Genomic DNA, 26401 nt, shown 5'->3' with positions numbered 1-26401 from the left:
TTGCCTAGGGTGACGGAACACCGCCTACCTCTTTCCCCGATCGTCACTTCCGTTTGGTCGACAGGTGACCGGAAGTTGAAGCTACTACGTGGCTAAGGCCCAAATAATCTACATTTTTTAATAGGAGTTTATCCCAGTTTTCATTTACTGAAGTCTTACACCATATGTTCTGTGTTACTTAAGTTTAAATGTATCGCAGAGTGAGTTGACATTTTTCTTTTGGAAAATTTTCCGGAAACGAAACCCTGAGTAATCGGAAGAGATTGTGAACCAGAAGCTTGATGTCACCAAGGCCTGGGCGGATCGGCTTCAGAATGCTAGAGGAGTGCCTGTCGTTAAACCAGTGAGATCTAGACGAAGAATCTGTAAAGTGAGGCCCCCTGCAATAGGAAGAGTAAGAATCTGAGAGGTAAGTCCCAGAACGGACATGTGTAACTAAGAGGGAATTTTGGAAAGGGACGGCGGTACGAGTTGAAGTTTGGGTGTTGAGTCGCTTTGGATTTAGGGAAAGGTTGCCTGTTGTTCCAGAAAGGCTTGTACCGCCTTTAAGGCCATCCATACATTTCTGAAAGCATATACTATGCCATTTTAATTTTATTACCAAGAAATGTAAATTAAGCTATGAATTTTTTTTTGTCGCTTGTCAAACATTTGAAGAGAAGCTCCTCTATGATTTATTTAATGAACAGTGGGTGGTGGTGGTGGTGGTGGTGTTCTTAGAAGCTCAGTCCTGTCCAACTCTTTGCGATCCCATGGACTGTAACCCGCCAGGCTCCTCTGTCCATGGAATTCTCCAGGCAAGAATACTGCCATTCCCTTCTCCAGGATTTAGTGAACAAAATAGTGTCAATGATGTCTCGTGAGGACTTAATTAGTTTAACTGCTTTTAAATTCCTGGTGTCCATCAGTGATATAAAAGCCCCTATATTAACTACAGTACTATTTCTGAGCTAAATTTAAGGACACGCATATGATAATTTAGATTCTACTGGTGGTAATTTACAGTAAACAGTGAAATTTGAAAGTAAGCTACCCCTAATTTTTTTTTAAGATATTTGGTAGCCATAACTATATTACCTTGTGAAAAGGGGCTTTAAGGGGCACTTCCAAATGCAAGTTTACTAAATGCAGCAGCAAGTAGAATACCATAATATTAAAATTACAGGGACTTGGTGAATGTATTTATATGATACTGTTTTAATTTTTTCATTTTATACATTTTTAGGTTTTTCAGTAGAAGTCTTGGGGTACATTTTCATTGGTGAAAAACAATGACTACTCTTGAAAGCTTAGAAACCAAAGGTAAGTATTCTTCTTTTGGTGATAATTGTTTTTAAAACATGAAATTTATGACAATAAGATGAAGGAATGTTTCAGTCAGGGAACCAAACCCCAAAGAGCCCTTGGGAATCATCTGTGCTTCATATCTCTTCATGTTTGCTTTTTAATACAGTGTTTACACTTCAGCACTTCAGATATATGATTGAATATTAACATTGTTCGGTAGTATTTACTAGATGGCTACTGCTGTTAAACAGTAGTGAGGGCAAATTTTTAGAGCTATGTTCTCTGTCCACTAGAAGATCAAGATTTAAGTAAATAAGAGCATACCTTTTTAAAGATTTAGGTAGACAGACAAACAACTGGCAGATATAGAATACCTTTTTCTTATTGCATTGGTTAGGGATACTGAAAGAAAGTATCACAAACTGGTGACTTAAACAACAGAAGTTTATTGTCTCACAATTTTGAAATCTAGTAGTCCAAGATCTGGGCTTCCCTGGTAGCTCACCTGGTAAAGAATCGCCTGCAGTGCAGGAGACCTCATTTGATTCCTGGGTTGGGAAGATCCTGGAGAAAGGATAGGCTACCCATTCCAATATTCTCATGCTTCCCTGGTGGCTCAGACGGTGAAGAATCTGCCCACAATGCAGGAGACCTGGGTTCGATCCCTGGGTTGGGAAGATCCCCTGGAGGAGGGTATGGCAACCCACTCCAGTATTCTTGCCTGGAGAATCCCCATAGACAGAGGAGCCTGGTGGGCTACACTCCATGGGGTGGCAGACAGTCAGAAACGACAGAGCAACTAACCACAGCACAGCACAGTCCAAGATCATGGGCTTCTCTGGTGGCTCAGTGGTAGAGAATCTGCCTACCAATGCGGGAGACTCGGGTTTGATCCCTGGGTTGAGAAGATTCCCTTGGAGTAGGAAAAGGCAACCCACACATATTCTTTCCTGGAGAATCCCATGGACAGAGGAGCTTGGTGGGCTACAATCCATGGGGTCACCAAAGAGTTGTACATGATTGAGTGACTAAGCATCAACAACAACAAAATCCAAGATCAGTGTGTTGGCAGAGCCATGCTACCTCTGCAGGCAGTAGAGAAGGATCTATTCCAGGCCTCGCCCCTAGTTTCTGGTGGCTTGCTGGGAATTTCTTGTATTCCGTGTCTTGTAGACACATCACCATGATCTCTGCATTTTTGTTCATGTGGTGTTTTCCCTGTGTATGTGTGTCTCTGTGTCCAAATTTATCCTTTTTTATAAGGACATCAATCATTTTGGATTAGAAATGCATACTCCTGTATGATTTCATCTTAACTACATCTGCAAAGACTCTATTTCCAAATAAGGTCATGTTCTGAGGTGTGGAACAACATTATGAATATTTGGGGTGGGACACAATTCAACTCAGAATACTTGCTAACTACATTAGTTAGTTTTTAGTCCTGCTTTGCTTGTCCTTTGTAGAGCATTTCATGCTATTGCTCATTCCCACTTTTTGAAATTCTTTCTATGATTTCCATGAGTTCATCTTATTTTCCATCTACTCTGTGGCCTTTCACTGTCCAACACAGTAGTGACATGTGGCTATTTGAATTTAAATTAATATTTTCTTAAAAATTAAAACATTTTTAGGTTTTCGGGTTTTTTTGAGGTTTTCAGTCACACAGGCCACGTTTAAGCGCTCAATAACCACTTGTGACTGGGGGCTATTGTATTAGAAAGTGCAGATATAGAACATTTTCATCATTGTAGGAAGTCTTGTTGGACACCACTGCTGTAGCAATAGTTTTTTGTGTTTTTTTTAATTTGGCCGTGTTGGGTTTTCATTGCATCAGCTTTCTCTAGTTGCAGCGAGCAGGGGTTACTCTTTGTTGCAGGGCACGGGCTTCTCATTCCTGTGGCCTCTTGTTGTAGAGCATAGGTTCTAGGCGCGCAGGCTTCGGTAGGTGTGGTGCTCAGGCTCCCTAGTTGCCACCTGTGGATTCTAGGCTGTGCCGGCTCTAGAGCACAGGCTCAGTAGTTGTGATGCATAGGCTTAGTTGCTCTGAGATGTGTGGAATCTTCCCAGACCTGGGATCCAACCCGTATCCCCTGCTTTGACAGCCAGATTCTTACTTGCCACTGTGCCACCTGGTACGGCCTATAGTTCCTTTTTAATCCTCCTCTTCTTCTGGTTTACCTTTTAAATATTCATGTTTCTGAGCCCTCTTTCTCTTCTGCTTTCACTGCTTTAATACTTATGACTTCCAAATCTATAGCTTAGATCTCTTCTCTTGTGATTCAGACCCATACAGCCTACTGTCTACTATCTTCACTTAGACATAGATAAGTCTTAGCATGTCCCAAAGTGAGCACCTCTTGTTTCAGGTTATTCTTGGGTGGAGTGAGTTATGGAGAAACTATTTTCTTTTTTTGAGGTGGGGAGAGGGGAGGGCTGGGCGGGGTGGAGTGAGATGAGCAACTATTCTCTAGAAGTCACTTTTGCAGCAAACAGGTCTCCAACAGCAAACTCTTTAAAGGGGGTTTAAATGTGTTTAGGAAGTGAAAATCATGCTAATAAATGTTTAATTGAATTCAATTCAGCTGTGTGTAACAGCATTTCAGAGTCACCAGAGGCTTTTTATAGTATTAGAATAAGCAAATTAGAAACTGACATGAAAGTAACAAGCTGGGGATTAATGGGAAAAAGAGCAGTTAAATCGTAACTAATATGAAAGCAGTTAGCGGTGATTCTTGGCAAAAAGAAAAGTTATATATGACATTATCATTAGTAATTAAAAGTCATTGCAAGGCCTCTGTGAAATTATTATTTGTTGTTACTTGTTTGTAATGAGGATTAGAGTTATAAAGCACTTTCACATACATTGTTTCATTTGATCTTAATTTTACAGTGAAGTAGATAATTCAGCTATTAGTCCTAATCCTATGTAATATCAGGATAACTGTTGTTAGTGAAAAAGAGTTACTTGTATCACGTGGCCTGAGAAAGGGTGAACTTATCCTGGCTGATGTTTGTTGGTTGCTTGCATTTCCTGTAATTGCCTCAGAAGAGAAGCAGGATTGGCTTAAGGAGACAGAACTTCCTCTAGGTGGACATTTGAGCAGAAGCCATCATGAGAGGGATGTGTCCTTGCTGCTAGGGCTGTTATTGAAAGGGAAACATTTCAGTAAATAAGAACAACTAGAAAATTAGAATTCAAATCCAAAACTTTTTCGGAGAGTGAAGTTGAAATTAAAAGTAAAGGGATTAAAGTCAGACAATTTAGTCTGACCTTCAAATAGGAAGGTCTGAGATGTTCAGATACTTTTAATTCCATAAATAGTCTAACTTTTAAGTCTAGGTCTGTAAAATAATAGTTGTTAGGTGAAAAAGGACTCCATGGGTAGATAAATTTGGGAAATGCTGGATTAAAGGAGAGATTATACTATAGGACCCCTCAGAGCCTTTAATATATTAATGTACATTGTGCAACTCCAAAGAGGTATAGTATGCAGCATTGCCCACACTTATTTGACCAGGGAACTCTATTTGTGGGGCCTGTGACAAAAGGAATGTTTGGATTCCATGTCAGTACATGTGGGCCTAACTCTTTAAATTCACTGCCTATAGTATATTTTTCTAATTAAATGGTAACCAAACTTTATTAGGTGATATTGGTGACATTTAAAAGAATATTAATTTAAAATCACCAAGTGATGATCCCTAATTGTTTTATAGCTGAACTGCATATGATCTGAAAAGTTTGTCAGATTATAAATGAGTAATTACTGATTTTTTGTAGTGGGAAAATATTCAGCAATTTTTAAATAATTATTGGATGTTGAAATGAAATCTTCTAGGTGATGTGTTAATGTTAACATTGATGAACTTCAAAACACGTATTCCCCTTTTCTGCACCAAGTACCTTTAAAGTAAGTTGGTGATACAAACATTAGGAGGCAGTCCCTTCCCTAAGGATCTCTCAGCAATTTCATCTACAGGAGAAAAATACTCTTGTGTTTGCATTATTCTGAAAGCACTGTAGGATATAGGGGTTGTGGGGGTCGCGGGGGTGGGGGTATGTGCAAGTTAAATGGTTTGTCCAAGGTCATATAATAAGTGGCAATAGAGACTTAAGTTTTTGACTCAGAGTCCAGTGTTCTTTCACTTATACGATCCTGCTGAGTTTGAGTATCTATCTTCATAGATTTATAGTTTTATGAAAAAAGGAGAAATGTCTTTTTAATAACAAACTATAAAATGATGTTCTTTTGTTGCCAAAAACTTGGCCTCTGTTCACCAGAGCCAAATAGAAACGTGAAGACAGAGCTTTGGAGGAAGAGCAAAGAGTAGCTTTGTTATTGGGTTGGCCAAGAGGTTCATTCAGGTTTTCCTATAAGATGTTACAGAACCCAAGGAGCCTTTTGGGCAACCCAGTACTTTGCCAAGCAAAGAGGGCCACAGCAGGCTAATGCTGTCTAGCATTTCCTTTCCTGAGGGATGGCAAGGGGTCTTACAGTTTCAGAGTGGAAAATAGGGTTGTAGATAAGGATCAGGGCTGACGTTGTCTTACATTCTTCTTTCCTCATGGACACATTAATTAAGATCATTAGCACTAGCATCAGGTGGTTCCAGAACTGATTCTGATGGTCCTCAAGGTGATCGCTGTATGACCTCCTTTCTGGAATGAAGAATGCTCACAAAGGACAGGAGCATTTTCTTGACATCAGGTGCTTTCTAGACATCATGTGCTTTGTACAGCTTTAGCGAGAGGGTAGTCATTCTCAAGGTGCAATTAGACAAGAAAGAGAGAGAGAACAAAACATCTGTAAGAGACAGGTTGAATGGGCAGAAAGAATAAGGGCTGTAACATAATAATGTGGGTGTCTCAACTAGTTTCTGCTACAGCAGATTTGCCTCAGTATTTTAGAGCAAGCGTTGGCAAGTTAGGGATGTTAGGCCTTCTGAGAATATTTGCAGTCAGTTTGATAATAGGGAACACTAACTTTGAATCCCACTTAAGCCTAGTGTTTATCCCAAATAAAAGGGCTTCCCAGGTGCCTGCCAGTGCAGGAAATGCCAGAGCTGAGGGTTCGATCTCTAGGTCAGGAGATCCCCTGGAGTAGGGCATGGCACACTCCAGTATTCTTGCCTAGAAAATACCATGGGCAGAGGAGCCTGATGGCTACAGTCCATGGGGCTGCAAAGAGTTGGACATGACTGAGCATGCATGCAAACGCACATCACAAATAAAAAAGAACTGTTCTTTTCTTTATTAGATCTATATTACAAAAAAAAACACTTATTGTTATTCTAATTTGAATTTCATCATTAAAATTTTGTTTTTTCTCTTCATATATAAATGCCTATATAATATCCTTAATTTTGCCCCATGGTCCACAAACCCTAAAATATTTTTTATCTGGCCTTCTATGGAAAAAGTTTGCCAACCCCTACTGTAGAATATTTGTTCTTTCCCTTCATGTCACCCATTTGGGAGAAAGGCAGAAAGAATGAGCCGTAAACCTTAGATATGTTTTCATTCTTTGATAAGTGATCACAAGTAGAAATTAATATTGATGAATAATTGAAGAATCGTTTTGTTGGTTCCCCTTAAAGAATGGAAAGGGGTTGATGTTTTACTCAACCATTGCCCATCATTACAGAGCTTGTACAGTAGGTCGTTGTCCTTCCACCAGACCGAAGGTAATTGCTCTTGAATATGCCCTGGGTTGGGCCTAGTGCATATGTAATAAAGGCTTCTATGTGTGTCACAGGAAAAACAGAATTATGAAAGTAAGTTACCAGGTGAGAAAACACGAAGCCTTGGCTCCCCAACCTGTCTCCTTGCCTGTGCACATTAGCTAGAAGTATAGATGTTACAAAGAGGGAGCTGCCATGTGATACACGGTGCGGCTTTGGTTCTCACAAATGCTTGAGTAAGTAGAACAGTTTAAATAAAGTTAAGTGTAAACTGAGTTTGAACAAAGTTGATTAAATTTCTTTATTGAGTTTTATAACATATTTTGTTTGAAAAGAGATTTCTGTTAAGTACCCATTAATGTTTCTTTGGCTTTTAAATGTAGCATTAACCATTTTATGTTTTGTTCTTGAATCTTCATTACCTAAAATTCCAACTTAACAATGTTATGACTTGCTTAGAAATCATATTTAATTTTATTTCTTCAGGTTCAGAGGGCCTGAATGGTATAGCTCTAGTGTGTCTTTTTGTGGTCTTTTAAATTTCTACTCTGTAGTTAATTCGTGGTTCTACATTACTTCTTAAATGCCAGAATGTCTGAGTGACAAGATTAAATTTGCACTAAGTACAGTTAGACAAACTTAACCAGGTTTTGAGAGCATGGGAATAGGCCTTTATTTTTAAAACTGTTCATTTTTGGGAATTGTCCTCCATTCGCTTTCTGAAGTATTCTTTTTTTCATCTTTTAGAAGGTAGAATCAGTCCTAAAGCCCAAGTGTCTTAGTTAACACTTAATACAGAAATGACAGATACTTTATTCTACTATAAAATATTTTATTAAATAGAACACCTTAATTATAGCTCAGATGTCATTCTACCTCTTGTCTAATGAACATAACTTGGGATTCCCTGTCCATTACTACATACTTACGAAAAACTCTACAAAAATCTATTAAATGAAAAAATAGTTCTGGAGTATGGTGATATAACTTTGTAGAACTTTAGCATAAGAGAATAAAAGGCAGAATTATGTTTTATCATATTAAGCTTTTTCTCCCCTTAAGGATAAACTCTAAAGTTTATCATTATCACCACTATTACGTGTGCTCATCCTTTTTCCCTTGTTACCATGCATTAATTGTTCCTCAGAGTCTTAGGTACAAGGCATTTTACCAAGAATACAACGGTAAACACAAGACACGTAGTCCCGCCCCTCATGGAACTTATATCCCCTTGGAAGGCAAAAACAGTATATTTCTAATTACACTGAACAAAATGTCAGTTAACTGTTTTGATAAATGGTAAAAAGAAAGGCATGGTGTTTGCTGTAGAAGCATATAATCTTGGAAGACTAGAGAAAGGCTTCCCTTCGGAAAGTTTGAACTGAGATTCAAAAGGTGAGTCGGGAGGAGGAAGTTAGGAAGAATATTCCAATAAAAAATGTTTGCAGAGGAAGAGGAAGGAGTCTACTCCTATTGAGACACTAAGAGAAAACAAATAAGGCTGTAACTTAGGATCTGAGGGAGTGAACGGCATAAAGTTGAGACCCAGGAGTTGAGCAGGGGACTAGATCACCGAGAGCCAGGTAGGCCATGGTGAGGATCTTGGTCTTTATTCTGAGAGTAATGGAAAGTCATTCAAGGGTCCAATCTGCATTTTTTTTAAGCTTGATATAACTGTTATATAAACTCTGTGGGCTTTTGCAACCTAACAGGGCTGTTAAGATAGGCAATAAGTTTAGGTTGATAAGGTGCAATAGTTTTGGTTTGTGGGAAGACCCAAAAATCTGCCTGCAACGCAGGAGACCCGGGTTCAATCCCTGAGTCAGGAAGATCCTCTGGAGAAGGGAATGGCTACTCATTCCAGTACTCTTGCCTAGAGAATTTCATGGACAGAGGAGCCTAGTGAGGTATAGTCCATGGGGTCACAGAGTTGGACATGACCAAGGGACTACACTTTCCCAGACCAATTAACATCTTAGCTCTGGATTCATATTTGGACTGAAATCCTAATTTGACACTGACAAGCTATTTAACCTTTCATTGCCTCTGTTTCTGTCTGCAAAATGGGTACTATTATGCAAAGTCATGAGACTTGAAAAACCAAATGATACTGATGCATCTGAAGAACTTAGTAGAACTGAGTCCTTGGCACATAGTAAAGTGAATAAAAGCTATTCCTAGGTTTTGGCCTCCATTTTCTCAAATGTATTCTGGACTTGTAAAATGCCAAGGAATCTCACTTGTTGCTCACAGGAATGTTAGTGAATTTACTAATTCAGGAATTCCGTGTCAGTTAGGTGTCATTCTAGCCATCTCTTCGAGGCTTGCAACATTTCCCATCCTCGCAGATTCCCAATTCTTTCTAAGCTCTAAACCACTTATTTTTTTGAATCAATTAGTGAAAGTAGCCTTTTCTTGGAGAAAGGTGACTCAGTGAAACTTCTTACACTGCTTAATTTGAGATAAGGTAAAATAGAAAAGAAACAAACTATTTATTCTTTGACTGGAGCAACGGTAGTATAGTAGTGAGTGTAGCTGCCTTCCAAAGGTTATCTGAACTAAGGATGACTAGTCAGGTTTGGCTGATATGAGAGGAGATAATTTATTTCAATTGAGCAAATTAGTAGACATGAGCATCATTGTATTAAGTGTTTCAGAGGAAGGGGGATGGGAGCTATCATTTATCTGCATTTACTTCCGTGCAAGACAGTTTCTACACTTGAAGGGGCAGTGTGTACAGCAGTCAAGGCCCTAACCCTAACCCTAACCCTAACCCCTAACCCTAGTGAAGGACAGGGAAGCCTGGCATGCTGCAGTCCAAGGGGTCACAAAGAATCAGATATGACTGAGCGACTGAATAACAATGATGATAATACCCTCTACTTACTAGCTGGGTGGTGTGACTGTGGGCAAGTTCCTGGACCTCTTTGTGCCTCATTTTCTTCATCTGTAAAGGAGAGCTAATTACACCTACCTCAAAGGGTGATTTTAAGAATAAAATACTTATATGTAAAGTATTTAGAATAGTGTTTGACATGTGCTAAGTCTTTATAAATGTTGGTTATTTGTTACCATTCTTTCATTGAAGACACAGGTAACCCTAGATGTACTGTTAAATCCATTTCATGGAGGCTAAAACTGAAGCTCAGATAATTTGCAGGGTTTTGTACAGGATTATACAGGAAGCAGTGGTAGAAATGGAACTAAGAAACAGATCTGGCTAATCCCAGAGTCCACGGCATTTCTATAATGTCCTGCTCCTTCCATTTGTTTAGGGCATGGTGCCTGGCCACAGGGTGTTTATCATACTTATTGGGGAAGTGAGATTTAGCATATAATAAAACCCATAAATGATAATTATGGATCATGATTAAGATTCACACTGAGTATTGAGATAGTTAAGTAGCACAGGCATTCAGAGTATAGGCTAAAATTTGGAAATTTTTAATGCAGAGTAGAGTTTAAGCTGGCTTCTTAAAGGGATAAGTTAGATTCACAGTAAATGGTGGAAGAAGCCATCTAAAAGAATAAGAAATAGCAGAAACAGAGGCCTGATTAGAGGCCTAGGAGAGAGAGTAGTCCAGTTGGATAGTTTGTGAACCATTCTTTGCTAAGAGTTCACAAACAGGTGAGTCTGTTCTGAGACAGACACTTTCAAATAGGTATGTACATAGCCTACATTTATTTTTATATTTAACTAAGATTATTGAGTGTCCACAATGTGCCAGGCATTTGATCTTACTACAGTCTTTCTTATCACAACCTTGTAGCATATTTATTACATATTTGTCATTATCTCCACTTTTCAGATTAGGAACTTGAGATTCATAGAGAGTTAGTTACATTATTTACCTAGGATTATACTAGGAAGTGGGCTTCCCCGGTGGCTCAGCAGTAAGGAATCTGCCTGCAATGCAAGAGACACAGGAAACATGGGTTTGATCCCTGGATCAGGAAGATCCCCTGGAGGAGGGCATGGCAACCCACTCCAGTATTCTTGCTTGGAGAATCCCATGGACAGAGTGTGGCGGGCTATAGTCCATAGGGTCACAAAGAGTTGGACACGACTGAAGCAACTGAGCACAGCACAGCACAGCACAGCATACTAGGAAGTAGAAGTGGGAACCAAATACCTTGATTCCAAGTCTCCTGCAGTTTCCACCAAGAGAGAAACCATTTACTTAAGGAAGGTTTGAACCTATAAGACTTCGTTCATCCTTTGTTGACACAGGATTGTTTTGAAACTTAATTTTTATTTGAAATTTTTTTTTCAGTGCCAGGAATTCTGAATGTAAGGTAAAGTATATCTTGGCATTTCCTGGCATTTCTTTTCAGCAAATAGCTTGTTTTGTTTTCCATCCTACAGCCATCCTTACTCCATCCCCAATCCGAGGAGCAGGAGATGGAATGGAAACTGAGGCGCCGCCTAAATCTATTGAAGTTACTCCTGGAATCCAACCTATAACGCATCACATCCTTCAGAGTCCACGAAAGAAAGCAGTCCCATCAGAGAGCCCAGGAGTTCTTCAGCTAGGGAAGATTCTCGCTGAAAAAGCCGTGGAAGTTGAAGCTGTAAGAATTTTAGTTCCCAAAGCCGCTATAACCCATAATATCCCCTACAAAAATGCAAAGGTTAAGTCTCTGGGACATCATAAAGGAGAACTCCTCGGCCAGCCAGAGGGAGTCATAGAACCCAGAAAGGAACTGTCCGAGGTAAAGAATACATTGGAAAAGCTCAAGAACTCTGAAAGGAGGTTGCTGCAGGACAAAGAAGGCCTTTCAAACCAGCTCAGAGTACAGTCAGAGGTAAGAACAGCCTTAATAGCTTTAATGACAATGGCTATGAACATAGAATGAACACAGAAAATGTTATAAATATAGAATAAAATATATTTCCTCTTGGAATGTTGTTCATTATAACTTGTCATTACTCCAAAAAGCTTCCTCTTAAATTTCCCATTCTGTTAGTGCCTCTACTAGAATTAGTTTATGTTGCGAACTTATATTCTAAACATGGTTGAAGATGACATGTAAGGTACTTTGGACAATGTGAGGTACTTTGGACATTGTACAAGACCACCTATAAGTTATTAAGGAGGTTACAGTTAAGAACTCACAGGCCAGAGATTAACCAAATCGACTAGTCAGTAATCCTTGCTTTAAGAATCCATAAATTCCAAGTATTTTTTCTATGTATAGATAATAGTTAGAATAAATAAAATTGTGGAATAAGTATTGGTATCTTCATTGTAAATTGGAAATGACCTATATTGTTTGATTTACTGTCTTTAAACTTTTGCTGTTGTTCAGTCACTGAGCTGTGTCCGACTCTTTGCAACCCCATGAACTGCAACACGCCAGGCTTCCCTGTCCTTCACTGTCTCCCAGAGTTTACTCAAACTCATGTCCATTGAGTTGATGATGCCATCTGACCATCTCTTCCTCTGTTGCCCCCTTCTCCTCCTGCCCTCAATCTTTCCCAGCATCAGGGTGTTTTCCAATGAGTTGGCTCTTCATATCAGGTGACTAACAGAGAAACAAAGTGAGGAGTGGTAAGGCAATATTTTCTAAAATGTAAAGTTTAAAGGCTATTAAAAAAAAGTTCATAGTCTTTAATCTTTACATCTTAGTAAATATTGCCTTACCACTGCCCACTTTGTTTCTCTTAGATTATACATCTTTATTCTAGAGGTTAGTCTTTATAAGTGACACCATGGTTACTGATTCTTATCCAAATATGTTTCTAATGTATTTAATAATATATTTTAAATAACTAATTTGAAATTACAAAACTAGTACATATTTATTTGTAAACATCTTAGAAACTACAGAAAAAACAATGAAAATAGTATCACCTATAAATACCATCCAGCTATAAGTGCATAATTATACATATTGAGTTCATTTTTGCCTTGTAATTTACTTTTTTTAGTTAATATTTTCCCATGTCTCAAGATATCCTATTAAAATATTATTAATAGCAACAGTGTTTTTCAGTGACTATACCACATACCAATACCTTTTATTGGACATTTGTTTTAATTTTGTTTCATTTTTTATAACAGTGTGAAGAACATGATTATAGACATCTTGAATTGCTTTCTTTGCTTAAATTCTTAAAAATCCTAGGGCACAAAGAAACCAATTTTTAAATGTTGAAAAAGATTTATAAAACACTGTCATACTTTTTAGCAAAATTTATTGGTTCAGTTTTTTAAATTTTTCCCTTTAAGTGTTGATGAGATGCAGTTTGTAATTATTATGATAATGATTTGTACTCTTAAGAGGCTCAAATTATAACTACATGGACTATAGATTAATAGAGATATAGACATGGTATGTATATATTATGAAACTTAACTGTTTGATACCACTTTTCGATATGCACTTGTAGTAATGGAGGTCCAAATTACATATGAAGCACAGTTTCTCTTCTATTCATTTTGCTACATTGAACTCACTGGCATTACTTTGAGCTTGTATTGGTCATCATTTCTTCCAGGTCAATCGTGAGTTAAAAAAGCTGCTGGTGGCTTCTGTTGGGGATGACCTTCAGTATCACTTTGAACGTGTAGCCCGTGAGAAAAATCAGCTTATTTTAGAAAATGAAGCCCTGGGTCGAAACATCGCTCAGCTTTCTGAACAGTTAGAACGGATGTCAATACAGTGTGATGTGTGGCGAAGTAAATTCCTCGCAAGCAGGTATTTTCTATTTTATTTCCTAGTTTTTGCTCTGCCAGATTTGTTGACCCTCCTAATGCAAAAAAAAAAAAAAAAAAAAAATGGATTGTAGTGTGAAAATTTCTGACTGAGATTGTCAGATTACCTCATACATAATTTAAGAGGTGGACTCTCACTCCTCTGGATGGTCATACAGTAAATAGTAACTCATTTCCTACTTTTTGCTCTGTCAGATTTATTGACCCTTCTAATGCAAAAAAAAACTGGATTGTAGTGTGAAAATTTGACTGAGATTGTCAAATTAACTCATACATGATTTAAGAGATGGACTCGCCCTCCTCTGGATGGTCATACAGTCTCCCTAAATGGAAAAGTGCTAGCATAAAGCTACTCCCTCATTCCAGAATTCTGAGTTACTCTTCTGTAGTGGAAATCACTCTGACTACAATGTTTAAGATCAGAACAAAACTAAACTCAGACAGCTAATAAATATTTAAATTTTTAAAAGAAGATTTTTCCCCACATTCTCTCTAAAAACTCACATATCATTGCCACTGCATAATGTCTTATTTTGTCTCTCAGACTCTGTTCTCATTGCTCATTTAGCTACATCATAATAGAGCTTCCCAACCTTTTTCTCTTTATACACAAATAGAAAGCGATAATAATCTGCATGGCATACTGGACGAGGCTACCTCTCCAGTAGAGGTAAGAACCTTAGGCCCTTATAACCCCCAGACCCATGAATACACTGGTAGTTGGGAAGGTATCTTATATGTTACTATTTTCTATTCATCTCCTCCTTCCAACTTTGAGTTACTGAAGAACAGAATCTGGGTGTTATCCATCTGTGTATTTTCAGTGTTTAGCTCAGTGCTTCACATATAATATGTTTAATAACATTGATTTAAATTTTTAATCATCTGGAGGTTTCTCACAAACACCAAAGGTTTCCAGTCTGTACCTTAAGAACCACTGATTGTAATGAATATATTTTAGAAAGTTATTACTTCATGTCTTAATGTCAGTGATACTTTCTAATAATTGATTACTCTGTTAAAACCCTTAATTTGTTTTCTAATTGTACTAATAAAGGATGTATTTGGAGAAATGAATTTACTGTTTATTGGCTTAGAATGAATGTTAGTTTTTACTGAACAGCTTAAGAAGCAAATCATGCATGCATTTTACAGATTACTACAATATATAATTTATTAAATATTCTGATCAATGTTAATAGTAATACTTGAGGGCAATAATAGTGAAACCAAACTTTATTGATATTTTAGTTGATTTAATCTTTTAACATAAGAACTGTTTTCATTTCAAGGAATTCAGTGGTTACTGTGGTCTGAGACTTTAATTTTAGTTGTAAGATTTTTCAACTGAATAAAAATACTTTAAAATTTTGCTTCAGTTCTATCACTAGAGAATTGTTAAATACATTTTGCTACATCCAATTAGAAAACATGAAGCTTTTTTTTTTTTTTTTAAACAAAAAGGGAATGAAATGGCTCTATGTATGCTAATACAAAAAAAAAATCATGAAGGTAAATTATTAGGTGAAAAAGTGAACTACAGAAAAGTTTGTATCAAATAATTCCTTCTTGTAAATAAAATTAATTAATATATTTATCTTTATACATACTTTTATGCTGATATACATATAAGTTATTTTTTCCTAGAAAAATATATTGGTTACTTTATTGATTACTCATTATAAAAGGAGGGGCCTGGCTGCTGGACAAGAGGACTTAGTTTTCCTTTTATATAAACCTTTCTATATTTAATGTTTTTCTAATGACAAAAAGGCAATGAGTGGTAGAAAAATAACTTTTATTTTTCTCTAAAATTTTCTCTATTTGAGAATAATTAATGTTATTTTTCTTCCAAAACTTGATTAATCTAGAGTAAGACTGAAGTACATTCCAAAGTCACTATACAAGAAAGTTAAAACATTGTTTTCTTTGTCACTTTGTAAACAGATATTTTAACTGAGTCCCTTTAATGAGTTCTAAACTCATAAACATTTTAAATGTTATGCTTTTGAACTGTGGTGTTGGAGAAGATTCTTGAGAGTCCCTTGGACTGCAAGGAGATCCAACCAGTCCATCCTAAAGGAGATCAGTCCTGGGTGTTCATTGGAAGGACTGATGTTGAAGCTGAAACTCCAGTACTTTGGCCATCTGATGCGAAGAGCTGACTCATTTGAAAAGACCCTGACGCTGGGCAAGATTGAGGGCAGGAGGAGAAGGGGACGACAGAGCATGAGATGGTTGGATGGCATCACCGACTCGATGGACATGGGTTTGGGTGGAGTCCGGGAGTTGGTGATGGACAGGGAGGCCTGGCGTGCTGCGGTTCATGGGGTCGCAAAGAGTCCAACACGACTGAGCGACTGAACTGAACTGAACTGAAGTGAAGGTTTAAAAACTGAGAAGTAATTTGACAGTGGTAAATCTTTTTGTAAGTTTTTAAAAATGATAATCACAGAGGTAGTATATTAACTTTTTAACACTGTCTGAGAATTTATATGTAAGATTTTTATCTTTTCCAGGGTTATGGCAGATGAGTTAACCAACTCCAGAGCAGTTCTGCAGCGTCAGAACCGTGATGCACAGAGCGCTATACAAGATCTCCTGAGTGAACGGGAACAGTTTCGTCAGGAAATGATAGCTACGCAGAAGTATGGCACTTGTTTACATTCTGAGCCCTTCTACTTTCTCCTGAAATTTTTGTTATAGTTCTTTCATATTTCTACATTTATTAATTCACTGAGCATATACTTTGAGTAGCATTTTAAAATAGCTGCCCAGGGAAAGGAGGAAGAAGGAAAAAAACAGAAGACAGCTTCTTATATTCTTAATGGGGGAGAGATTAGTTATATCTATAGTGGAAGAAATTTTTGCATTTAAAAGTACTTTTTGGTTACAGTTATAGCAGTTTTGTAGTTTTTGGTAGAAGCCAAAAAGTATACCGCTGTTTACTTTGGAGGGAGATCTTTTTGAGAACTATTCTACAGTATGAGAGCTTACTTTCATGTCCATATGCACCAGAACTGTCAAAATTGAGACTCTTCCTTAAAAGCACTTTATACTTTTATATAATTGATTTCTTACAAATTAAATAAAATTCAAGAGAAAATTATAGGGGACATTAGAAGAATGAAAACACAAATATATCAAAATATCAGATTTTGTGGGAGGCAACTAAAGCAGTGTTTAGAGGGAATTAATAAAGCTATAGCTTTAAATGCTTATTGTAGAAAAGGAAAAAAAGGTCTCATCAATAAGCTAAGCTTCCTTTTTAGGAAATACAAAGAGCAAATTAAGCAGAAGGAAAGAAAGGATGAAAGCAGAAATAAATGAAATGGAAAACCAAACACTGGTTCTTTGAAAGGATAAAGTTACAAAACCTCCAGGCAGTACAATCAGGGGGGGGAAAAAAAAGATACACAGCATGAGAAGGAAAGGGGATATACTACAGAGTCTATAATCATAAGATAATAGGGGATGTTATGAACAACTCTTTTCCAATCAGTTCAACAGCTTACATGGACAATCTACTTAAAAGACTCAGACTACTAGAATACTCAAGAACAAATAACCTGAATAGATAACCTGAATAGCCCTGACCTATTAAAGCAATATACTTTGTAGTTAAAAATCTTCTAATAAAGGAAACTCCAGGCCTACGTGGATCAAGTGGTAAATACTAACAAACATCTAAGGAAGAAATAAAACCAAATTTATACAACTTTACTAGAAAATAAAAGAACAGTTTCTACCTTATTTTCTGAGGCTAGCATCATCTTGATACCAAAACTATACAGAGGCATTACAAGAAAACTGCAGGCCAATATCTATCTATAATGAATATAGATGCAAAAATCCTTAATGGAATTTTAGTGATTCAAATCCAACAATATATAAAAAGCTTTATACATCATGGCCATGGAGGTTTTACCCTAAGAATTATAGGTTGGTTTATCATTTAAAAATCAACCAATGAAATACAAAAAAATTATCATATATATACATACATTCATGCACACACATAATGTATATATACACACACACATATGCATACACATACATATATATATATATATACACACACATACCATATAAGCATCTCAATAAATGCACAAATTAAATAAGTAGTTCTATAATACTACCTGAGTATATTATATTTTACCTGTACTAAAATAAGAGAACCAAAAAGGTACTGTTTGTTGATTTCCAGATAACCATAAAATCAGTTTAGGTGGTTTTTGTAATCTGACTTATTTTACCAGACTTCCTGGTTTATTGAACTCTTGAGAGAAAGAGGAGAAAGAAACTAGATGATTTCAGAAACATGTTTCTCAGCATTCTTGCTTTTTATATTTTATCCTCTTACTAATGTTCAGTGCTGTGTGTTGCTGCAGGTTGCTGGAGGAGCTCTTGGTCTCTTTGCAGTGGGGAAGGGAGCAGACTTACTACCCTAGCGGGCAACCTCACAGCACGGCAGAACTAGCATTAACAAATCACAAGTTGGCAAAAGCAGTAAATTCTCATCTTCTGGGAAATGTTGGCACTAATGGTCAAAAAAAGCTTCCATCAACAGTTGAATTCTGCAGTACTCCAGCAGAAAAAATGGCTGAAACGGTAAAATATTTCTCTTTCATGATCTGTATAACCTCTAAGACTGTCCTCTTACATGTTATAATGAAAAGTGCTTGGCACTGGGAGTTAGGAAATATGGAATCAAAACTTGATTCTCATGCTAATGAGCTAGTAATCTTGGAGAAAATTATTTCCTCCTCTGAGCTTAATTTTCTCAAACTCTATTACTATACTTTTGAGGAGAAAAAAGTGTAATTGTTTTTAAAGATGGCCACTCCTATCTTAGTTCAGCTGCTTGCCCTCTTGGTTTCTATACCCATCCAACTCGTATCTCAGATTCAGTAGATGACTTTGGTTCCTCATTCACAGAACAAAAAGCGGGTAGAGGCAGAAAACTCCCTCCAGGTCCCAGCTGGTATGTATCTCAAAGCCTAGCTATGTGGCCTCCAACCTTACATATATTTCTGTTACTGGAAAAGTGTCTCTTTGGCTCTCCAAAGCATAGCGTATTCCCCCAGGCTCATCAGGCCTCCCACTAACAGGTACTTCTTCTGTTGACTCTTTTTACTTAAGAACATGTCCAAGTGTCTTCCATCTAAAAAGAAAACTGTTCCCTCTATCTTAAGTTCTCTACATATGGTCTTATCACCTTCCCTTCACAACCAAAAGTCTGGAACAAGCAGTTCATATTTATTTCTACTTACATACCTCCCTTCCTCAACTCCTGCCATTGCTTATCTCAGTAGAGTTCCAGCTCCACTGTCCTCAAAAAGGACTCTCATTAAGGCCATGAATATTTAAGTACTTTGTCACATTTTACTTGAACTCCCTCGGTTTCTGAAGCCGTCATACTCTCCCAGTTCTTTGCTACTGCTGTGACTGTTCGTTCTCAGCATTTGGTGGGGGGAAGGGGAATCCTCTTCCTGTGCCCACTCTTGAGCCTTTCCTCACGTAGTTGACTTTCTGTATCATCTCGGGACTATCATTAGCTAATCCCTATAGCATTATGCTTGTGACTTCTTCAGCTGAGACTTTTTTTTCTAGAATAAGACACATACCCAGCTGGACATCTCCATCAGCTCGTCCCATAGACAGCTAAAAACAGAACAACCTCTTGCTTTTGTATTTGTATTCCCATTCTAGGGGGAAAAAAAAGTAAAAGAAAAATAACCTGTTTCTTCTCCTGTATTTCCTAGCTTAGCGAACTGTACCTACTACATTGGATGTTTTGAGGATTCCATAAAATGATACATATAAAGCCTGTAGCCATTTGCAATATAGGTAATTTCTCAATAAATAGTAGCTATCATTTTTATATCCTTCATCCCCTAAACCTGTTGCCTTTATGAGTCCTGTCAGTTTCTTCTAATTTATTCCCTCTGCCAAGTTTAGACACCTGATTGCCAGGCTAGACTGTACAGTAGCCTCCTAACCAGTATCCCTCCCTTGCTTTTTTACTTACCAGCAGCCATCCTCTGCTGCCAGAGTGTTCTTTCAAAAATGTCAGTCCCATCATCTTGGTACTCGTGTTCAGAGGACTCCCAATCTCCCCTCGTTACTGAATCTGAATTATTTCATATTGTATAGAAGGCCTTTCATTAATCATTATTCCAGCTCCCCTTCCCTTGGAGCATTTCCCAGGTGTGCCCACCCCCTGCACTTCACATCCCAGCTGTGTTAACCACTTTCATTCCACAGACGGGCCACTGTATCTCACGCCTCTGTACACACTTTCCCTCTGCCTAGACTGCCTCCCAACAATCTCTTTCCTTGCCCAGCCACTACACTGCCTTTAAGAATCAGCCTTCCCTGATTCCTTCAGGCAAACCTGGGTTTTCCTTCTCTAGGCTTGCAGTTCATCTTGTACACAAATCTAGTATGCTCTTTATCATGGGTCATTGCAGTTTGATTCTCTGCCTCCCAAACTGTAAGCTCTTCAGAGATGGGCACTATGTCTCCTCGAGTCTGGCATAATCCTCTATACATAGTAGGTGTTCAGCTATTTACTGAATGAATCAGTCCCTGAAACTAAACATTATGCAAAATTGTTTCTCCTTTTCTTTTTGTTGGGAAATTGTGTTGCTGCCCACTCGGTTGCTGCCAGTAGCGTCTGGTATAAGTAACTACTTCTGATATCTTGAAACACTCTCTTCCCGTGGCTGATGTAACCTTACACCCTCCGGACTTTCTCTTTTCTCTGACCATTCTATTTCACCACACAATGGTGGGTAGCCTCAGGGCTTGTTGTTGGTTTGCATCCTCTTCCTCCAGTCCTTTATCCACCACGTTGTCTCACGGAACAAAACTGACAGTCCTCCTTCCTCAGTGTCTCTTAGACCTTTCAGCCACATTGCTTCAAGATCAACCTTTCTTAGCTGAATTATTGCATTAAACTCCCTTTCTCTCTTATTCCCATTGTCTGCTTTGGTTCCCACCCCTTCTCTCATCCACCAGCTGTGTACAGAGTGATCTCTCTGAAAGCACCCAGCTTAAAATCTTTTATCACTTTCAGGCTAAAATCTGGAAATCTTTTAGCCTATTGGTATCTCAGTCTCCTTTATCTGTATTCATTTGCCATTTTGTTTCTCTCTAAAGATACATAATGTAATTACAAATATAGAGAATAGGGGTACCTTTCTTATTGCCCCTTCTCAATTTATAAGCAGCTTTAAGATAAGCCCTTTATCTCTGTCCTTTAGCATCTAACCAAGCTCCATAAAAACAGAAGAATATCAAAAACTAAATTGAAGAAGCAATAATCCTGTAGAAAAACAGAGGTATGGAAATGGAATGGTAGCTCTTAAATGATGCCAGGACATTTTTTAATTAGTTGTGGCTCCTTGGGTACATTGGTAACTTAGAAAAAAAAAATCCTGTTGGACAATATGAGAGCTAGGGAAACAGACATCTTGAGCCATTTTTGAAAGCTGTTTTAATAAGCCTTACATAGAAGAGAAAGCTCCTTTCCTCACTGCTTTTCCCAGTTCCTTTCTAATTCCACTGCCAGTCTCCTTTGCACAGTAACTCATACTCATCATATGATGATGGTTGTCACTGTTTAGTTGCTAAGTTATGTCCAACTCTTTGCGACCCTATGGACTGTAGCCCCCAAGGCTCCTCTGTCCATGACATTTCCCAGGCAAGAATATTGGAGTAGGTTGCCATTTCCTTCTTTAGGGGATCTTCCTGACCCAGGGATCAAACCCACATCTCCTGCATTGTAGGCATATTCTTTACTGCTAGGCCACCAGGGAAGCCCTATGAAAATGGTTAGGAGAATATGAAAATGAGAAACAGGAGCTATGAGCCAGCCATATTATCCTTGTCCTTAACCAGAGAATTTTTTTCAAACCAAGATTTCCTCCAGTTGTGGGTCTCAGAAAATGAAATGGAATAGAAAATTTAGAGCAGAAGAATTGAGAGTGTATGATGTCCATGAATCCAAGAAACAAAAACATGATTTTTAGCATAAAATATTGCATGTAAATTAGAAAAAAAAGAAATGAAAAGCCATTGATTTGACAAGTAAATGATCAAAAACTTTGAAATACATTTCAATAGAATAATAAAGGTAGAATTCCAGTTTCAAGCAGTTCAATGAAGGCCTGAAGGAGAAAGGTAATAAGTATATTTTGATAAGGATAAAAATGAGTATCACTTATGGTAAAATTGATATAACCGTATCAATTTAATTTATTTTCTTCTATATTTTCATCAATATGCATGAGAACATTTCTTTATTTTTAAAAATACGTAACCTAGGTAATATAACAACTAGACATCATCGTTAAATTTAGAGCTTTTTGAGAAAAAGCGTAAGTTCTCGAGTCAAATTCATTATTCAGATCTTACTTTTTATGGTAGTTACCTATTAATGAAATAGAACATATGAGTAGTTACATATTAGTAAGCCAAGGACTTTTGTAGTCCCTGCTGTATATATGACATTACCTCTTATTTTCCTTAGGTTCTACGCATTTTGGATCCAGTTACATGTACAGAAAGCTCACCTGATAATCCATTTTCTGAGTCTTCACCAACCACCTTACTTGCTACAAAGAAAAATATTGGACGATTTCATCCCTATACAAGATATGAAAATATAACTTTCAATTGCTGCAATCACTGCCAGGGAGAACTTATTGCCCTTTAACAATCAATATGGTGGAGGCACACTACAGGCACTTGTTTTTTACCCGAGTCATTATTATTTGGGAGCTGGGGGTCTTTGGATGCTTAGAAGTATTATCTCTTTCTATTTAAATAATATATATCCCCAAAGATGTTTCATGTACTGGACTCCAGATTACCCTTTCTTAATAAATATCTCAGGGTAAAGAAAAAAAATGAAACTGTGTAGATATATATAAGTAGACAATACTTTCCAGGCATGTTAGGATGGTTTTCCTAAAGGACTAGATTCTATACCTTTGTTTCAGGCCCTAATTTATTATTTATCTTGCTATATATTTTACATAAACATTTAATTTCTGAACTCTAAAGCAAGGATTGGCAGACTATAGCCTTGGGTCATATGCAGCCATATCTATTCATTTACTGTTGTCTATGGTTATGCTACAATAGCAGGATTGAGTAGATACAACAGGGTTTATATAACTAGCAAAACCTGAAATATTTATTATCTGACTCTTCACAGAAAAAGTTTTCTGACCCTCACTCTAACACAAAAGTAGCTGCAGCAGTTGGGGAGGGAATGGGGTAGGAGTCCTTTCTCTTTTTGGTGATTTTGGAGCAGAGTACAAAAGAGTATTATGGAAATAACAGGTGGAGGAACTATTTTAAGAATAAATGCTAAATGTTAAAAAAATTTAAATATTTTACAGCCACATTAACAAATGCTTGAGCAAAATCATTGTTCTTATTTTGGTTTTATGCAGGGGATTCTGTATTTTAAATGGATATAACTGATCTACAGAAGAAACTTAACTATTGAGCTCAGTTTGGCAATTACAGCACAATAGGAATATCCAATTTGATACTTATGAAATATGGCAGAGAAAGTAAGATCTTTGGAGAACATCGCTCAAGCTCAAAAATGCAGTTCATCAATTGATTTTTACTATGTAATGTGTTATTATTTATTTATGATGGGCCATCATAAAACACCTTTTTAGAGGCCTGTAAAAATGTCCACAAAAATGTTTATAACAAATTACCCTAATTGGTTTCTTTACCTATCAGTAAAGAAATCCTCAAAAGACAAATCTGATCAAGTAACAATATATTTTAATGTCAACTTCATGATTTTTTTTTTTTGGTCTGATTCATCTGAGTTGTAGTTTCAAGTGGGTGGCAATAAATTTCTTTACCTGCTTTAGTTTGAATATTGATTTTTTTCTTCCCTCCAGAATGATGTGCTTCAATTCAAGTCTTCATCTAGTTTATACTATTTACAACTTACTCTTCAGTCTTTCTTTTAAGTTTACAGAGCATAAAACTTAGAAGAAAACATAGAGGAAAAGCTTCATGACAGTGGATTTGGTAATGATTTCTTGGCTATGACACCAGAAGTACAGGCAACAAAAGAAAAAAATGGATGAATTAAACCTCATCAAAATTAAAACTTTCTGCATAGCAAAAGAAACACTCAACAAAATGAAAAGGCATCCTGCAAAATGAAGGAAAATATTCACAAGTCATGTATCAAGGGTCTACTGATGAGAATAAATGAAGGGCTGCAAGTCAACAACCAAAAAAAAAAAAAATCCAGTTTAAAAAAAATGGGCCAAGTAATAGACATTTCTCCAAAAGAGATATACAGATGGCTAATAAGGACATCAAAAGATGCTCAGCGTCACTAATTATTAAGTAAATTCAAATTGCTATCACTTCACACCCAGAATGGCTACTACCAATAAAGCAAAATAACAAGTGTTGGCAAAGATGTGGAGAAACTGGAACCCTTGTGCCTTGCTGGTGGGTATGCATACAACTGCCGTATGATCCAGGAATTCCACCTCGAGGTAGATACCCAGAAAAATTGAAAGCAGGGACTCAAAAGGATATTTGTATACCAATGTTCATAGCAGCATTATTCACAATAGCCAACAAATAGTAACACGTGTCCTTTGATGGATGAATACATAAACAAAATGTGGTATATACATGCAATGGAATATTATTCAGCTTAGAAGGAGTAAATTCTGATGCTACAGCATAGATGAACCTTTAAAACTCCATATTGAGATCCGACACAGAAGGACAAATAATGCATGATTCTACTTATATGAGGTACCTGAAATGATTAATAGAAATAACCTGGAGTTAAGGGAAAGCAGAATGGAGAGTTTTTGTTTGCTAGGTACAGAGTTTCAGTTTGGGAGGATGAAAAATCATGCAGACAAAAGGGTATGGTTAAATACATATGAATGTATTTAATGACACTGAATTATACATTTTTTTAAATGGTCAAAATGATAAATCTTAGGTTATATATATTTTACCACAATAAAAAAAAATTCTATACATATACTCTTATAATCACAAACTAGTGGCACACTTTGCAACTGTTGGTTAAAGCGTGTCAGTAATAATAACAATAGCTCGATAACAAGTTAATCAAGCTATTAACTTGTTCCTTGTTATGAAGGAACAGACGTCATATTAACAACCTAAATACTATACCTTAAGGAACTAGAAAAAGAAAAGCAAACAACCCAAAGCTAACAGAAGGAAGACTGAAATTAGAGTGGAAAGAAAATAGAAAACTAGAGAATGAAAATCAAAAGCTGGTTCTGTGAAAAGATCCACAAAATTGGCAAACCTATAACCAGAGTGACAAAAAAAGTTGTAAATACCTAAACTCAGAAATGAGTGGGGGGACATTAGCAATCTCATTTAAATAAAGGAATAATTATATACCAACAAATAACCTGGATGAAATAGACAAATTCCTAGAAACACAATTTACCAAAACTGACTCAAGGAGAAATGGAAAATATGAAAAGGCTTATGTATGAGTGTGCTTAGTCGCTCAGTTATATCCAACTCTTTGGGACTCTATGGACCATAGCCCGCCAGGCTCCTCAGTCCATGTGGATTCTGCAGGCAAGAAAACGAGTGGGTTGCCATGCCCTCCTCCAGGGGATCTTCCCAACCCAGGCATTGAACCCAGGTCTTCTGCATCGCAAGTGGATTCTTGAGCATCTGAGTCACCAGGAGGAAGGCTTATAATGAGAGATTACATCGGTAATCAAAAACCTCCCAACACCAAGAGCTATGGATGTTGGATGACAGTGATGTGTAAATGTAGGTTCATTAATTGCAACAAATGAACCACCTTGTGGGAGATGACGCTAGGGGAGATTTTAAGGAGAGAGGAAGCAGGAGTTACATGGGAACTCGGTACTTTCTGCTCAGTTTCTCTATGAACCTAAAACTGCTCTAAAAAACAAACCGTACTAAGAAACAAAAACTCCCAACAAAGAAAAGTCCAGGGCCAGATAGTTTCACTGGTGACTTCTGCCAAAAATTTAGAGAGTTAATAGCAATCCTCCCAAAAAAATAAAAACAGAGGGAACACTTCATTCTATGAGGCCAGCATTACCTTGATACCAAAGCCAGACAAAGATCCCCCAAGAAAAGAATATTACCCAAAAAATCTCTTAAAAATACAGATGAAAAATCCTCACAAAATACTAGCAAACCAAATGGAATATCTTAGAAAAGGGGATTTATATACCACCAAGAGGTATTTGTCTCAGGAATGCAAGGGTGCTTCAATATTAAGACAACCAATGTAACATATCACATGAATAGAACAAAGGAGAAAAAACCCATTATCATTTCACTTAACACAAAAAGTATTTAGTAAAATCCAACACACTTTCATGATAAAAACACTCAAAAAAAAATGTAATAGAAGAATAGAAATAAGTACAGGAGAAGAATAGGAATAGAACTTCCTCAACTTTATAAAGGACATTTATGGAAAACCCACAGCTAACATCAGGCATGTGTGCATGCTATGCTGCTTCATGTCCAGCTCTGTGTGACCCTATGGTCTGTAGCCCACCAGGTTCCTCTGCTTGTGGGATTCTTCAGGCAAGAATACTGGAGTGGGTTGCCATGCCTTCCTCCAGGGACTCTTCCTGACCCAGGGATCAAACGTGCATCTCTTA

At 37.2% G+C, this 26401-nt stretch overlaps 1 protein-coding gene across 1 annotated transcript; it reads left to right on the top strand.

The window, feature by feature from the left end:
- Window positions 1-60: 60 nt before the first annotated feature.
- On the top strand, window positions 61-23598 carry BLZF1 (basic leucine zipper nuclear factor 1). The gene is made up of 7 exons (XM_006056376.4): window positions 61-409; window positions 1226-1302; window positions 11339-11778; window positions 13475-13674; window positions 16211-16339; window positions 18083-18302; window positions 22228-23598. Exons 2-7 carry the CDS (start codon window positions 1272-1274, stop codon window positions 22411-22413), a joined length of 1206 nt encoding a protein of 401 aa, XP_006056438.2. The 5' UTR covers window positions 61-409; window positions 1226-1271; the 3' UTR covers window positions 22414-23598.
- Window positions 23599-26401: the final 2803 nt, after the last annotated feature.

The sequence above is a fragment of the Bubalus bubalis genome, chromosome 5, assembly GCF_019923935.1.
Source record: "Bubalus bubalis isolate 160015118507 breed Murrah chromosome 5, NDDB_SH_1, whole genome shotgun sequence".
NCBI lineage: Eukaryota > Metazoa > Chordata > Mammalia > Artiodactyla > Bovidae > Bubalus > Bubalus bubalis.
The sequence above is the reverse complement of the archived record's forward strand: the minus strand, read 5'-3'. Positions and strand labels throughout refer to the sequence as shown.

Coding starts and splice junctions, on each gene's coding strand:
- BLZF1 (XM_006056376.4), top strand. CDS start 1,272: ATGACTACTCTTGAAAGCTTAGAAACCAAAG. Junction 1,303..11,338: donor TGAAAGCTTAGAAACCAAAG/GTAAGTATTCTT, acceptor TCCATCCTACAG/CCATCCTTACTCCATCCCCA. Junction 18,303..22,227: donor CAGAAAAAATGGCTGAAACG/GTAAAATATTTC, acceptor TATTTTCCTTAG/GTTCTACGCATTTTGGATCC.